The following is a 17,226-nucleotide window of genomic DNA, read 5'->3' on the forward strand; positions in this document are numbered from 1 at the left end:
AGGAGGATCAAGATAGAGATCAATTAAGTAAACTGGATATCCACAAGTCCATGGGTCCTGATGGGATGCACACGAGAGTGCTGAGGGAGCTGGCGGAAGTCATTGCTGGGCCGCTCTCCATCATCTTTGAAAGGTCCTGGAGAACAGGCAAGGTGCCTGAGGACGGGAGGAAAGCCAATGTCACTCCAGTCTTCAAAAAGGGCAAGAGGGAAGACCCAGGAAACTACAGGCTGGTCAGCCTCACCTCCATCCCTGGGAAGATGATGGAACAGCTCGTTCTGGGTGTCATCTGAGGGCATGTGGAGGAAAAGAAAGCTATTGGAAGTAGTCAGCATGGATTCACCAAGGGGAAATCATGTCTGACTAATCTGATAGCCTTCTACGATGGCATGACTGGATGGATAGATGAGGGGAGGGCAGTGGATGTGGTCTACCTTGACTTCAGCAAGGCATTCAACATAGTCTCCCACAGCATCCTCACAGGGAAGCTTAGGAAGTGTGTGTTAGATGAATGGACAGTGGGGTGGACAGAAAACTGGTTGAAAGAGCTTAGAGGGTTGTGATTAGGGGCACAGAGTCTAGTTGGAGGTCAGTGACGAGTGGTGTTCCCCAGGGGTCAGTACTGGGTCCAGTCCTGTTCAATATATTCATCAATGACCTGGATGAAGGGATAGAGTGCACCCTCAGCAAGTTTGCTGATGACACAAAGCTGGGAGGGGTGGCTGACACACCAGAAGGCTGTGCCGCCATACAGAGAGACCTGGACAGGCTGGAGAGTTGGGCAGAGAGGAACCTTATGAAATTCAATAAGGGCAAGTGTAGGGTGCAGCACCTGGGGAGGAATAACCCCATGCACCAGTACAGGTTGGGGGCTGACCTGCTGGAGAGCAGCTGTGTGGAAAAGAGACCTGGGAGTCCTGGTGGACACCAGGATGACCATGAGCCAACAATGTGCCCTTGTGGCCAAAAAGGCCACTAGCATCCTGGGGTGCATCAAGAAGAGTGTGGCCAGCAGAGATTGAGGGAGGTCATCCTCCCCCTCTACTCTGCCCTGGTGAGGCTGCATCTGGAGTACCGTGTCCAGTTCTGGGCTCCCCGGTTCAAGAAGGACAGGGAAATGCTGGAGAGGGTGCAGCAAAGGGCTACCAAGATGATTAGGGGACTGGAACACCTCTCTTATGAAGAAAGGCTGAGGGACTTGGGTCTTTTTAGTCTGGAAAAAAGAAGACCGAGAGGGGGGATCTTACCAGTGCTTATAAATACTTAAAGGGTGGGTGTCAGGAGGATGGGGCCAGGCTCTTTTCAGTGGTGCCCGGGGACAGGACAAGAGGTAACAGGCACAAACTTGAGCATAGGAAGTTCCATCTAAACAGTAGGAGGAACTTCTTTACTTTGAGGGCGGCAGAGCACTGGCACAGACTGCCCAGAGAGGTGGTGGAGTCTCCGTCCCTGGAGACATTCCAAACCCGCCTGGACACGTTCCTGTGCAGCCTGCTCTAGGTGACCCTGCTCTGGCAGGGGGGTTGGACTAGGTGATCTCCAGAGGTCCCTTCCGACCCCTATCATTCTGTGATTCTGTGAGGGAGAGGAAGGGAAGGTGCAGACACACCGTTTGATGTGGAGAATCCGTAGAGATGCTCATTGTTTCTGTTGGTCTTAGACAGGCTTGTTAGGCTTGAGAACCGTATTTCCTGCTCTTTCCAAGAGAGTGGGGCTGAAACACATATCAGTTTCCTTCCTTTCTTCTCCCCAGCTGAATATGAGGAAAACTAAGAGGTGCTTTCACCTGCTGCTTCTCATCCCATGGATTTTACTAAGGAGAGCAGTCCAGCCCTCCTCTGGTATTCACTGCAGACAAAGCTGCTCCACTTGGAGATTTTTTGGGTGTTTTTTGACTGCTTGGGGCTTTCATATTGAGTCTGTCACCTGTGACACACATATTATTTACTTTTTTTTGGTCCTAGACACCTACGGAAAGCTCTGCCTGCTCAACTCTGTGGGCCAGGAGATGTCTCGCTGCAAGACCTCCATCCGTCAAGGACAGCCCAACCCCGTCTACAAGGAAACTTTCATCTTCCAGGTTGCCCTCTTCCAGCTCTCTGATGTCACGCTAATGATCTCCATATACAACAGACGCAGCATGAAGCGCAAAGAGATGATTGGCTGGATTTCTATGGGTCAAAACAGCAGTGGAGAGGAAGAGCAAAGTCATTGGCAGGAAATGAAGGAGTCAAAGGGGACACAGGTCTGCAGGTGGCACACACTGCTGGAGTCCTAGTGGTTACCATGGCAGCCTGTGGGTCCTGGGACTACGGGCTGTCTTCCCTTATTCTCAGTCAGCAGAAAACAGCTATCCCATGGCAAGCACCGTGTTCTGACAGGTCACCTACACTTTGACCTGACTTTTCAGTGCCAGCAGTCGTGGGTATTAAAGGTGGGAAGGCCTGGGAAGCAAGTTTAGTTCTTATCTTTCCAGGTTGTCCTGCATTTTCTACATCCAAAATAATTAACCCTGAGGAGAAGCAATGGGAATACCTACAAAATCTTTTCCTTGACCATTGTCTTGCTCATTTTGTCATAGACTTAGTCATTTTGATGCTGTTTTCTTCGGGGGTAAACTCTCTCTTCCCTCCCTCCCCTTATTTATATTAATGAAGTTTGCAAATATTCTTGACACGCAGATAGCTCACAGAAAGGCTAACCTGCATGCAGATCACATCTCTCCCTTCTCTTATTGTGTTTCTAAGTCCTAGAAATAAGCATTTGATACCACTGTAGACTGGATGATACATTTTCCAGGCAGCATGGGAAAGCACTCTTGAATTCTCTGTCAACTTTTAAGTGCCTACACATTACTACTGTTCTCCTGTACTAACAACCGATATTAGGACTAAACACTACCAGTATTTTTAATTAGGCGTCCTGTACACTTTTTAGCCTGCATTGCCATAGGTTTGCACGAGAGAGAACTAGAATCAGTTTTATATTGCAATTAATACAATGCATGTTTAAATGCTTACTTGAAGTTCATGGCTTCTGTCATCATGAATACCAAAAAAGAGCAGAACAAGCTGCACATCCACCTTTGTGCCTGAATCACTCTTTTCTGCATCATTGTTTTGCCCATGTGTTACTTTGAATGAACCTTAATTTTAAAAACAGAAAAGCATTTCTGTGAGCATTACACAGGAAGGCTTTAGGCCCATGATTTCTCTGCAATTCAGTTAAGCGCAGCTCAGTTCGCTGAGGGCTCTTCTTCAAATGTGTTATCCCATAATATCTTCTTGGGATCTGAAAGGGGACTGGTTTTGGCACACAGAGCAGTAGAGGATGCCAGACCATGTCACCTCATCTTTGGGGCGAGCTCTCCTGCAGGCAAGGAATAGGATCCAGAGGAGCCCTCTGGCTCTGCTGAACTGATGCCAGAGAAAAGTATTACTCTTCCTGCCTCTAACTGAAAACAATGCAAGGAGCAGGCTTGGTGGATGAGGTGATGACACTTTTATGTAGTTACTTTTCAGACTATATTGTCATTTTCCATTTTAATCTTTTTTCCTGTTTCGGTGAGTTGAAGTCACGGAGATGATGGGTAGGGGACATGTCTTAGTCTGCTACCTGACTATTGAGAGTTTAGTGGTTGTTAGCTGTTGTGATGCTGTGTGTGGCAGCAGAGGATGTTCATCCTCTAGTGTAGTGATGGTACGTAGGCAGTAAGGTGCTGAGATCTTCAAATACTATCAGCTGCCCAGTGTCCTGTTCTCTGCGCTCTCTAGGAGAAGACTGGCATTTCTCCATTCCTGCAGATGATAGCAAGACAGAGGAAATATTTCGCTGAAGAGGTTTGTCTGTAATGAATAACTTCATGTTTTGTTTTTGTCATTTACTGAGACCTGGCACCAAATTCTGCCTCCTACTGCACCACAGCCGTCTCCTTCCCTTCAACGGTGCTTTGCAAATCTAACTAATGCAAATTTTGGCACTGGCTGTTTGACCAGAATTGAGCCTCGGTGCTGGCTTGCATCACCTCCAGGCTAGTCAGAGCCTGCGGGGCAGTGGTGTGATACACGCAGGTTATCACTTGACGTGATACACACACGCTTTGTCTGTCCTCATGAGGCAGACGGAATAATCTGCGCGTAGAAGGACTTCTCGTATAGGTGAGACAAATTATCCTACAGGCCATGGTTTTATATATTCTTATCACTTACCTGTCTGAGCATCATTTTTTCCAGTGAGACTGGTGGGTATCCTATGCAGGAGGGTTGTCCTCCGTTGCCTAAATAAGCTGGTGTAATACCTGCTTTGCACTACTGGGGCTTTGTATCACAAAGCAGGATCTAACCTGAATACAGCTCAGCAAACAAATACATTTTTGACAAACAAATACATTTAATGCTGCTGTATTACCAATGCAAGAGAAAATTAGCATTTAAGTGGTAACCAGAAGAATAGAAATGGGGGTTTTTTTATCAAGTAGTTTTCTTCTGGAAAAAAAAGTAGAGGAAACAGCCCAATTCAAAAGGTGCATTTGATGATTTCAGTTGTTTTCCAGTCTCTGTGTCTTGTTTCCTGAACTGCGTAAAATGTATATACAAGTGTTTGTAAGTCATTTTATTATCTGGGATGTGAATGTATAATAAACTAATTGAGATTCTCTTCATAACTTCTTGAACTTGCAAAGTGTTGCTTATGCTTAATGATTAGCTAAGGGAAAAGTATAAGTTGATAATATGTTTCAGCAGTGAACTAGAGATAACCCAGATTTATAATAGCATGATTAAAAAAAAATTCTTGGAAAAGATAATTTTAAAAAGCAATGAAGTAAACTGGTCTTGGACTTCAATGCCATTTTCACATCAAGATCTTTTCTGAAGATAGGAAAGCATTAGGGGAATTGAATTCTAATGTATAATTTCAGTGTAGAGTATTGGGAGACAGAGGAAAGCAAGTGAAAATAGCTTTTTCACTTACTCTAAGGTAAAACTTTGCTCACAGATGGAAGCAGGTTACTGCATCCGTGCAACAACGTTTTGGCCTGATGTTTTACCAGAAAAAATTGGAGAGAAGGGAAAAGGGATGAGGCAAAGGAACCCTTGGGTTTTCAGAGCTGCTGCTAAAGCTGTTGGCACATCCCTGCCCTGAGCAATGCATTTGTGAGGTTCATTAAGTTCCTGCTGAAGCAATGGAGGAATTTAGGAATCTTGGGATGAACACAGTGCTGGGGGTGCTCATACTTGCTAGCTGTACTTTGGGGTTTTTGTTGCTTTTGTGGTTTATTTTTCTTTTCAGTATCGACTGTCGATGAAATGAAAGCTTTGCAGCAGCTCCCCTGTATTCCAGAGCTCCTGTAATTCTTCCCATTGACAGACTGAATCAGTCATTGCTAATATTGATAGAGGCTGGGCTTGTGCTCATGGTCTTTCTTATGTAAATACCACTGCCCTTTCAGTCACTGCTTTAACCCCTTGTTTCCTTTGGAAGTGGCTGACGACTAAATTTCCAGAAAATTTTCCATTCCTTGGGAATCTTGACTCGCAGCTGGCTCTCAGTTGGTGGTGGTCAGTAGACTTGGAGCCCTGTGCTCTGCCGGCCTCCATCCACGTGGATGCTGATATTGATGCCCAATCTCTGCCTTCTGTGGGGCTCCAGGAGGGGAGGACAGTCGTGGGAGGGCCGTGAGGAGTTCCGTGAGCGGGAAGGCAACAGCTGACCGGCTTCTGGGAATGCTTGGGTGCTTGCAAGTCCCAATGCTTGGAGGTTTCCTAATGCACTCGTGTTTTCTAAGATAGTCATCCCCTTTTGCCACCACTATCTGTAATCCCCTTGTAGCTTTTTTGAATTTTCTTCTCTTGGGGGGAAACAAAAAAAGCCTGAAAACCCCCAAAACCATTGTGTGGGAAGGAACTAACTGCGCTGGCATAAACCCAGGATATTATGGGCAAGTGCTCTGGATATGTCTCTCTCTCTCCCAAACAGCGTCGTTCAGCTAGTTGCAGTCTGTTCCTTCCTTGGTCTCTCTCCAGCCAGCACGCCCCTGTCCTGCTAGGCTCTGTGCTATTATTTTATTTTCTGTTTTTAATGTGTATCGACAACAGAACAGAATGATCTCATCACGTTTATATTCCCTGTAATAATGCTGCCTTTCAACTGATGCCCACAGGAGTGAGTACCTCTTTTAGCCCACTGAGCTACGGCTGTATCTTACTGAGGTGCTCATTTGTAAAGGCTTTATCTGGACGATCTGCTATGTCGTTTGATTTGTTTGGGTTTCCTTTTTACCAGTGTCTTTAATTACCTGGACCCTGCTGTGGCCTCCTCACTCCTGCCGCTATGGCCTGTCTGCATTTCTCTTGCAGGGTAGTGTGGGGTGTGTAGCTCCTGGGGCACACGGACAATACTTGCATTTATTTTTAGTGGCTGCAGATCCTGAGAAGTTATTTGGTGCTTTACGTAGTTGACTGATCTTCAGTCGTGAATGTCTTTAGATGTTCTTGGACGTGCAGAACCAAAGGCTGCCATCTGCTATTGATCGTTTCTCCAGCATAAAGCCTAAGGTAGCAGCTTGGCAGATGAGCGGGCATTTCCTCTGGTGGCAGTTCATTTTCTCCTTCAGTTGAAGCTGGTGATGACCTTGGAGCTAGTGTGCCTGCGGAGCTTTCTTTCCATTCCCCTATTTATCATCATCTTTAATCTGTATGATCACTGCACTTCGTCTCTCTGACTCTCAGCAGCCTTCTGCCCTTCAGCACAAAAAGTGGACAGAAAGGCTGAGCGAAGAATATGGCCTTTGCTATTGCATTATCCCTGGACTGAAGGGGAGTTGACTCTTGGAGGGGTCATCTTCAAGTTATGATGCTCATTATCAAGACCTTGCTCAAATTCTGTCTCTGCTCTCTAGTCCACTTATGGAGTTTGAACCTTGTTGGCTGCGCTGTGATAACTTTTAATAATGCAAAGTAGTGACACCCATTCACCTCAATCTGGACGGAGTTAATGACAGAGAACAACCTGTTCTGTATTTGCTTTCTTCTTTTTTTTTTTTTGTAAGCATCCTGTTCTGTAAAAGGACAACAGACCCTGAAGGAATTGGTATGCAGGAGCATCCGCTTTCCATTTAAAATGTACGAAGTGTGATGTTTGCATCTATGGTTTGAGGGGAAAAAAAAGCAGGAGGCAGGGTTTGTAGAAGAGCTCACAGTTTGAATGAGGCAGGTTTTTCCTTTCAGCTTGCACTACCCCAGCAAATACATTTCTTACACCCCAGGCAGTGATGCTGGCTCCCAGCTGATCCGCTTCCGTGATAAAAGCAGCCAGAAGCTGACAGATCCTAAAGCTTGGAAAGACATCCAGGATAATTCAACATAGCTGGTTTGGGTGTTTATTTGGAATCCGGTGCAGATTTAACAAGCTGTCGTGCAAGAAATGAAAACCCCAAGCAGTGGCCGGGAAGGTGGTGGGGAGGGAAGGCTCTCGGCATACTCATGCTGCTGTGGAGCTGGGAGCTTGCTCACTCTGTACTCCAGGAAGCAGCACAGCTGGGCTGTGGTGCCATTAAGCCTGAGCCGAAACCCGGTTTCTCAACACGGTCCCTTAGCTCTAGATCTGCTGAAGGCATACAGCTTTTTTTCTTACCCCCCCCCCCCCTTTTTTTTTTTTGTTTTCAGTGCAGAGTGGCTTCTGCCTTCCTACAGCTTACACTGTAGGCCTTAAGAAACAAATGTGTAAATATTTTGTCTCTCACGGCAGCCCAAGGTCATCTTTCTGGAACAGCAAACAGGCACAGAATCCAAAGAAGATCAGTCTGTCATGTGAGTAAGGTTAGCATCTGCACTTACAAATGACAAAGGCTATTAATCCTCATGCTGTAATCCCCAAGCTGTTTGCCAGCTGGCAGCAGGAAGATGTTCCCGCTCAACCCACACAGCTATTCATGTTTTTTCACCTTTCTGAAGCAGATATAGGTCAATACTTCAGCCTGGATAAAGAACTTGGTAGATACCATTCATCTCTTCTAGCATTACAATCTCTTCTCCACACAAGCCATCTGTACCAATGAGGGTGTAATAGGAGAGCTGCGGGCTGGGCTCTCCCTGTGCTGCTGCTCCCCCAAAATAGAAGGCTGAAGGTGAGATTTTTTTCCCCCCTTCTGCTCCTGAGCTTCTCATGGGAGGATAAATTTTGAGATCTCGCTGCAGAGCTGAAGAGCCTGAACAAAGCTCTGTCACCAGACAGGTCTTTACACACAGAGCAGGGAAAACTCTATGCTTGTCTTGAGGCATTTTCAATCCTAATTTGGGAACCTGCACGGGATTTGGGTATTGCCCCTCACAAGGACTTAAAACCTGAATCCTACGAAGTAGGGTGGCAGAGCGCTGGAACAGGCTGCCCAGAGAGGTGGTGGAGTCTCCATCTCTGGAGACATTCAAACCCCGCCTGGACGCGTTCCTGTGCAACCTGCTCTAGGTGACCCTGCTCTGGCAGGGGGGTTGGACTAGATGATCTCCAGAGGTCCCTTCCAACCCTATGATTCTGTGAGTCTACCACTGAGGAAGGAAATATTCTTACCGTGCGTGTCAGCGATGCAGGTGGGCTTTGGTAGTCTGTGTGGTCTTGCATAACGAAAAACTGTACAGGCACCATGTTGCATCCAATGAGTATTAGGCAGCAGAGGCTGGAAAAAGTCGGAAGAAACACAAAAACCAGATAGGAGCTATGAAGCTCCATTCAGACCTGTTAGTTGCTCTTCTCTTTAGAAAATTGGAAAGCAGATTGTTGGGATTTACTTAACAGAAGTGGTTTAACAGAAATCGCAGCTCCTGAGGCAGCTGCAGGTGCGAGGAAGTGAGGACATCACCTCCTGGCTCTTGAGTGTCCTCCTGGTTGTACTGGGTCACCATCAAATAGATACCAAATACTCTGGAGGTGCCTATTCCCTGTAACATCATACCCAGTGTGGGCTCATCTCATCGAGTGACGAGAGAGGAAAAGCTGATCTTGGCCATGGGCGAAGAACAAGAAAGATTCAGGATTCAGACAAAAGCCAAATTCTTTCCTGAGTCCCACGATCATTAATTAATCTTGACCTCCAGGGAAGGCATTTTATTGTGCCAAATACTTCCCTCTCCCTTACTTTCTGAGACTTAGGAGAACATTGCAAATCAAATTTCTCTCCTCGTTAGCAGCTGGGAAAAATCATATAATTTTGCCAGCTTTCCTCATCCCTGTTGTGTCTTGTTAGCACCTTCCAGGTGCTTTTCCTTCATCTCCATCATCGCATCTCCCATCCTCTCATTAGAGATCTGCTCTAAGGTCTGTGCCTGGTAGCAATATTTTATGTTCACGGTGCTCAGGATAAAACCTGTCCTCCGATCTCTTGCTGTCACTATGTGGCACCTCAAGCACAAGTTTTCCAATTAAACCAGAATCACATCTCTCCTGTAGTTGTCTGCTGGCACTGCTGTGGTTTTTGTCTTGCTGGGCTGTATTCTCAGCTGTAGCTTCATTGACTTTTTCCCAGCAGAGAGTTTTGTTTGTCAAGAAGAGTAAATGAAGTGATCATTTGGTAGATTTAGCATTTAAATACTGCGTGGCAATTACGTGTGTGTATATGAAAATGGTTTTTGTGGTAGAGTGGCCCCAGGCATTTGCATGAAGCACGTCTCAATGTGTCTTTGACTGTTGATTTAAATATACTGTATATAATGAGTTATTTTTAGTATGTATTGGCTTCTTTCTATGTCGGAATGATGTTTCTGGCAGGTGCAGGTTTTTCTTGTCTCGGCTGCTGCGCTCACAGCTGGACAGTGGCTGCAGTGCGTGTGTGTGGATGCAGGATGCGGTGGCTGAGGCGTGTGTGTGCCCGTGTATCTCCTCTTTCCTCCACGTGTCCTGGGATGTGGCAGTCCTTCCCCTCCACCGCCTTTGCGGGTGGACGTCCGTCGCTGCTGGGATGCATTGCTGCAGGACAGCGTTGTAAGCCCACTTACTGCGTCTCCCTCCCGGCACGTAGTAGAACAATCTACCTTTAAGGGTTTTTTCTATCATTGCTGTTGTGTCCTCAGCACAGACCATGGGCAGGTGACGAGCCGGTTGGTATTCTGAGTAATTCAGCCCTGTGGCTGAGGGTGCATCAAGAGTAGTAGGGATCTCAGCTCTCCTTTCCTAGCCTGAGATGTACAAACACAAAATTTATCTATAAATCAATCACTTTAAATAACGGCAATGCAGACAAATTAATAAAAATACCAGGTCCTTAACTTCTGTTGGTGCAAAAGCAAGTCTTCTAGAGCTTGAATTTGAATTATTTTTATGATAACTACATCTATAAAAGAATTGTTCATACTATGAAGGTTATAAGGAACAAATTCATAAACCCTTTTCACTTTTGTAAAGTTCAAAGATTTGCACTGAAAACTGTACCTTCAATCTACTTAATAAATGGCTGGTATTGACTGGTGGGGCCACTGGAATGGTATAAGCATCATTTCGCTTGCCGTGTGTGTGACTGAAAGAGATAGCTGAAGTGCAAAACTGTGATAAAAAAAAATGAAAAATACGATGAAAAGATGTTTGGATATTCAACAGGAAGAGTGGTATGGGTTTATTCTTAGCTTTTCGTGTACTTGACAATGAAACATTTTTATTCTACTTAAGTGCTAACGTGCATGATCATACAATATATTGCCTCTCGCTAATTATATGCCGCGTTAGGAATACTAATGTCTAGATGATATCTGACTGGGGGAAAAAAAAAAAAAGGCATTAAACCCAGCTTCTGCAGAATTCTGGGCTGAAATTATCCACACACACATACAACCATCCACACCTTAGAAACAGTCTTATTTTGTTATGGTGAACGCTGTTGTTACAGGTTTTTATCAATAAAATAGAAGCAGATGGCTCATGTAGACATGCAAAACTGGCGTATCTTCCTTTTTGTTCGTATTGTGGCAGAACGGAGTGAATATGCATCTAGGAGAGGTGGACGTGTTTTGTTCAGAAAAAAGATGCAGGTGTGCGGTGCATAATACATAATGGGGAGGGCTGGGAAATATCCCTCGCCTTGGTCCCCCTGTCTGTCCGCACGGACGGAAGGGCCCTGTGGTAGCAGGTGGAGGCTGCTGGGGGCTCCGGGGGATTGAAGAGGTTCCCGTGTCCCACCGTGTCTCTGCCTCCTCCCTCAGTATATACCGCCTTTCAGTCAGCTCTGTGTGGAGAAGGAAAAGTGCTGGCTATGTGTTTGGTGTCTGATGTTCCCCCCGTCTCTCACCAGGCCCTGGCAGGAGTTGGGGAGCAGCCTCTTGCGCCCAACTCTCTGGTGGTCCCTCAGCCATCATGTCTCCTATGTGCCCATGGATGAGTCAGTACCCGTGCCAGGGCATGTGGGGGTCGATGTCCCCCATGTTGCCCCCTGTGTGTAGATACCAGCTTCGTTGACATCCTAACCATGTGTATGGGACACTGAAGGATGCCCCTGTAGCCATTGGGGTGGCCATGGGGCGGATGTGTCTTGCTTTGGAGACAGAGGTAAGAGCTCAAGCATTGGGCTGGAGAGCTGAAATTGGGCTGATGATTGATAGGAGGCCAGGCACATCACCGCAGTGGTGAGGGGTACGTCTTTTTCTGGTGGCCACATATAAGCACCTGCCTTTTCACAAACACCAGTTTGTGTGTGTGGTATACTTCTGCCAGGTTGCAGCTGTAATCCATGCCTACGTTAAGGCAGAGAAAGAAGCTCAAAAAATTTCCTAATTGGTGATTTTGAACTGGGGATGGTTTGTTCCTCTCAGAATAGCAGTGCCATCTTTGAGGAAGACATGAGAAACCACGATTTCTCAATCCCTGCTGGCATCCGCAGGGCTGGCTTTCCAGGACCAGCCCAGAAATAGAATTTCTTTTTCTGGCAACAGTTGGTAGCTTCAGTCTCTGGAAGCCTCAGCAACGGTGGCAGGTACAAGATGCTTCTGAGTACGTGGAAAGCCCAGCCCAGAGCTCCTCATCTGAAAGATGGTGCGGAACTGGGGTACACTGAGAGCCTCAGAGAGGCACAAGGCAGTTCAGGAAAAAATCACCCTACTTGGTGTAAATCGGTGGTGAAATACATGTTTTGCTAAGGACTAACTTTTCTGGGATGGCCAGGCTCAGCTGAGAGGGAAGGGGGTGGGAAAGTGCTGGTGAAGTTTTACATTTTTGGAGACCTCGGCATCAGGGAAGGCTGCAGAGGGGAGGCTGGGGGTTTGCTCTGGGCTGCAGTCAGCCCCCCCCGGCAGGTCCTCTGGGCACAGAGGGGGATCTGCAGAACCAGATACCATCTGTGAGTTGCTCTGGGGTTTGGGAGCTCAGGTGGGCGCTGCTGCCGATGTGGTGGCACAGCCTGGGTTGGTGCTGGCCTGATAATTCCTAATACCATTTCACCCCATGCATTTTTCTGAAAACCACTTAAAATTCACCCTGCCCATCTCCCGGCCTTAGTTCCCCCCCCAGCCCACCCTATTTCTCCCCTGTAAACCCAACTCCGAGGGGTACTGGCAATTACTCTAAAAGACTTGGGGACACCACACTTGCTTTGCTGTTCCCGCAGCCTCATGATGTCCTCGTGGGGATGTCCTCAGCTGCCGCATGGTGACAGAGGAGCTGGTGGTAATGTCACAGTGGGTGGCGTTTTCTCAGACTGCTCACCAGCCCAGGGCAAACCGAGGTGGGGTTTGATTCATTCCTCCAGGCAGACTTGCCTGTGTCCCCGTGCGAGCTCGGCACACGCTACGGTGAAGCTGCTGGCATGGAGCTCGGGGGATGGGCCATGTATCTTGGTGCCGAGATTTAGGCAGTTTGGCTTAAATGACTGGTCTGAGGCCACCCATGAAGTTGGTGGTAAAATACTCAGGATTTCTACGGGCTTGGGGTACAACACCACTGTGGAAATATGATGGTGAGCCTGGCGATCCACTTGTTGCTGCTCCTGCTGGGATGCCCACTGTACAGCACGAGCACGTATGGACCTTGCTGGTCTCCCCTGGGGCTCTTGGTTGTGTTTTGTTTTATTGTTCTGATTATCCTGTTCTTCCTCTAGCTGCATTTTAATTTCTTGCTCAGAGCGGCTTCATTCCTTGGCGAAGCACCAAGTATTGTTTTGACAAGACATCCCTGATGTCATCCTAATTTTGACCGGTTGGAAAAGTCACATTTTTAATGTCAGGAAACTAAGTTTTGAATTTCAACGAAAGAGTGATATCATTTTTCATGAGAGGGTGAAAGCGTTCCCACTTCTCCATCAGCTCAGTCGAGGCTGAAGAAGCTGAGCTGTCTGCCATCTGTCTCCTCGCCAGTCTCTCCCCCACCATCATAATATTTGAACAGGTTGGCCAATTTCAATCACAGTTGAAAGAAGGGTAACTGTCTGAAAGACAATTATCCTTCCACAAATTTTGTCACCTGGCAGAGGATCATTTACAGAGAAGCAGAAAGAAGTAGGTTTGATGGCCAAGGGTCAGTCGGCTGGTCCACCATGACGGTGTGCAGCTCCAGACCAGCTACAGTGTACAGCTGTCTCTTGTGCTATCTCTGGCTGAGCTGGATGTAACCAGGGGGATGTGCTGGAATTTGGTTGTTGGTGGTTGAAGATGGAGGGGATAAAGAGCACAAATGTGTAGGAAAACAGGCTTCGTTAGTTCTGCTCTTCCCCACATTGTCCCTGAAGTTTGTTGAAGGTTTTTTTAAATGTAAAAATGTAAAAAAAATTAACAAATTTTAAAATGCTGACAAATCTTCTACGATCAATGGGAAGACAGAGCAGAAAAAACAGAGTTCTAGTACAGGAAAAACAGAAGGAGAAAGAACTGGGCTTTTAGGATGAAATGCAAAGGCTGCATTTTAGACGCAGGGCGGATTAGTCTCCCAAGTCATCTGGTCCCTCCGAGGCTGGCCAACCCTTGGGAGGCATGAGCAGGGTCCAGAAACTGGAGCTACTCGCCTCACGTTGCTGCAACATGCCAATGGCTGGGAAAGCCTTTGAGGGTCTTTTTCTGTCGGAGGCAGCTGAGTGGGCTGGGCCAGGGATAAAAATCGTTCCAGGATGTAATGCCTCGCCTCTCAAACTGCTCAGCGTTTCAGGTACAAATGCTAAACATTTCAGGTATGTTTTATCTTTTCAAAATCCCTTCTGCGTGCTGTGTTTAGAAATACAGCCTGTGTAGGTATATGCTGCCTGGGAGGGCTGGTGCTTTCATACACACCCAGCTTTTGAATGTTTGGTGCTTAAATTCAAAAGGACACGTTAATTTAATCCATTTTTCTTTAACAGTTGGCTTGAGGAAATGTAACTGCTTTGAAATGAAGGAACTGATTTTTTCTAATTCTGTGAGGCAGTTAAAGTAAAGTAAATGCTGAAGTTCTGGTGGTTTATATTCCGAATTGCTCTAAACCATATAAAAACATATAGCACTGACTATACTAGATAATCTTGCTTTCAAAAGACTAAAAAAACAAAGCCCCCCCCCCAAAGCTACTCTTATATTGTCTGTCCAGGTTTTATCTTATGCAGGACACATTTGAAGTCTTATCTTTTCAAATACTATCACCATCAATAGAGACGTTGGTCCAAGTTCACAATTCTGTTTAACTTCCGTTGCATTAAAACATGGTGCGCTTCAGCTGGGCAGCAATTCCTGGCCGGGCATCCCTGGCAGAGGGGAAAACTCCTCTTCATGCGGGGAGGGGAGGTGATCTTTTGTATTCCCATGGCAAGAGAAAGGGGATGGGATAGGGTAGGTGGGATGGGATGGGGCATCTGCTATTCACCTTGATGGAGGTCCCTTTCAACCAGCAGAGCAACGCTGGTTTGTACTGGCAGGGGATCTGTTTCCCTGCACACTCTGCCCCCTCGGAAAGGAGACAAAGAAAAGCAGCTAGACTTCGGATTGCAGAAGAAATTGCTCCAGGCTGATCAGGGATTGGGAATGCTTCTTGGAGCCAGCTGGGGAAAGATTAGCCGACCTTTCGGCTGTAAATTATTGCCAGCTAATAAGTCCTGCTTGTGTGCTGACAGGAGAGGAAAAGATGTGTCTTTGCAGCAGAAATTGTGTTGAATGTTAAAAAAAAATACAATCAATTTCAGGAAGACTGGAGTAACTAAGCCTGTCGTTCATTCAGCTCTTAGATGCAGAGTAGGTGCTTCTGCGTCTTCCTTTTCTATCTCTGCTTACAGAAGTGATATTACTGAATTAATTATGACATCTTTGTGAAGAGCTGAAGAATCGTTCAAGTCTTCTATTCAGCAGCAGAGAAATGTCAGATTCATCTCACAGTAAATTTAAAATTACACCAACCTGAACTATCGCTACTGGCAGCATAATAATAAGGCGGGTAATCAAAATCAATTAAATTCCAGTGCCTTCCTATTGTCCTAGAAAATTCAAATTTGAAATTAGTTTGAGTTCGTTTGACTTCTTAATAAAAGAAGCAGAGCTTCAGAGATAATTTGAAATAAGTATATGGCCATGACTGATCGTTTCTCAAACTGCAAAGACCAGAGGAGCTGTGTGCGTGCACGTGCGTGTCAGTGCATGCTGAGTACCAAATACAACCAGGTACTCAAAGTCCCTGGAGTGACTGGTTTGAGGCTGCTGTGTTGATGTACGTTAGCTGGGACTCGGGCCTGCCAAGACTCGGTTTCTTAAAATTTAGGTGGTGTTGATCAGGTGAATGCCAAATGAAGTGTGCCTCCATTCCCGCTGTGTAAGAGGGAGGAGAACTAAGCCTGATGCATGCTGCTCTGTAGGACTTCGATGGAGATCCTGGAGCAACCAGAGGGAGGGGAGCGCTGTGTGTCCTACCAGCAGTGACATGCCCAGATATGATGTGTGGGGCATCAATCTTCCAGATCACTAGAGAACAGAGGATTGCCCAGGAGCTTCAGATGCTGCCAAAATGAGCCTGTCCCCATAGCACCTTGCCTTGTTTTTGACACTGGCTGAGCCTTTGAGTCACCTTCAGTAGTAGGATGGGGCATGGGCTGGAGTGAACGACCGCTTAGACAGGGGTGGCCATGGCACGAGCATGAGAGTCTCAGGAGCAGTGGTGGTATCTGTGGTAGTTGTGTTGTGTGGACGTAGACACATCTGGGAAGCAGAGAAGAAAATTTCTTGTCTAAGGCGTTTTCCTCTTGGAGGAAGGTGCTGAGCAGAGCCCACGCAGGATGCTTGGGCTGATCTAAGCCAGTGTTGCGGTGGTAACATCAGTGCAGCCATTGGCACCAATCTGGCTTGACAGAAAAGCTCATCTCCTACGGCCCCTTTCACCAAGTCTGGGAGTGGCACAGTTCTTCTAGGGAAGAGTCCTACACGTAACTGGCTGGAGAAACTAATTTAAAAAATTATTTTTTTTTTTTATATCTCCTATCTGCCAGTATCCACTTACAGAGTTAGGATCTTTGAAAAAGGGATTCCCCCTCTTTGTGCACACTGTCTTATGCAGGTAAGGTTTTCCTTACTCCTGAGTCTTGCTGGCTGGACCCTTGGTAGGGAGGGTAGGCTGGGTCTGATGTTCACCCTATTGTCATAAGGAGTGTGCTCAGCAATAAAATCCCTGTCTGGCTGAGATGCTGGAGCTGCTCTATCTCACAGTGACCTGCTCTTTTGTTTGGGAGAAGAGAAGGTTGGAGTTGCTTTACTGTGTGCCTTCTATTCCTGCAGCAATCCCAATTTCTGCCCGTGGGTATTTCAGAGCGCTGTAGTGCCTCTTTGGGATCCACGGTGTATATGCCACAGCCAGAGAGACCCAGGGTACCGTGTTGTGGCATCCCAAAGGCTGAGGGAAAAGCCAGTGTGCCAAGATGTGGTGGTGGACATGGGGGAAAGAGGGAGCAATGGAAGTTGGGAGGGAAGAGTGTCCCAGAGAGAGAGTAGAAGAGCTCAGCTCTCAGCGCTTACTGCCAGCAGTCCCAAATTGGACTCACCGCTCCCGCCGCTCCCTCCAGCCTTTCCAAACACCGGGTTATGCTTCTCCCTGTCTTGCCCCGAAGCGGGCAGAGCTCTCGCCCTCTCCCCGTGCTGCAGCGGGCACCCGACGCCCCCTGTGGCTGCCGCTCCGCTCCGTCCATCCTTCAGCCTGCCCGGGTGGGGGGTTTTATGCCCCCTCTCCCGCCGCCCCCGCCCCGAGGCTCAGAGCAGGGCTTCCCCCTCTGAGCTCGGGCGTTTCACATCCCCGTCCCCTGCCGCCGTGCCCCCGGCG

At 47.1% G+C, this 17,226-nt stretch overlaps 1 protein-coding gene across 6 annotated transcripts in view; it reads left to right on the plus strand.

The window, feature by feature from the left end:
- Positions 1-10,908, plus strand: part of SYT16 (synaptotagmin 16) — a 118,282-nt gene extending 107,374 nt beyond the window's left edge. For all 6 annotated transcript variants that reach the window (XM_074583709.1, XM_074583713.1, XM_074583714.1 and 3 more), the window contains one exon: positions 1,965-10,908. In XM_074583709.1, the coding sequence (XP_074439810.1) occupies positions 1,965-2,278 (314 nt within the window). In that variant the 3' untranslated portion in view covers positions 2,279-10,908. The remainder of the gene's footprint in view (positions 1-1,964) is intronic.
- The last annotated feature ends 6,318 nt before the right edge of the window (positions 10,909-17,226 follow it).

This window comes from Larus michahellis, chromosome 4 (genome assembly GCF_964199755.1).
Source record: "Larus michahellis chromosome 4, bLarMic1.1, whole genome shotgun sequence".
NCBI classification, from domain to species: domain Eukaryota; kingdom Metazoa; phylum Chordata; class Aves; order Charadriiformes; family Laridae; genus Larus; species Larus michahellis.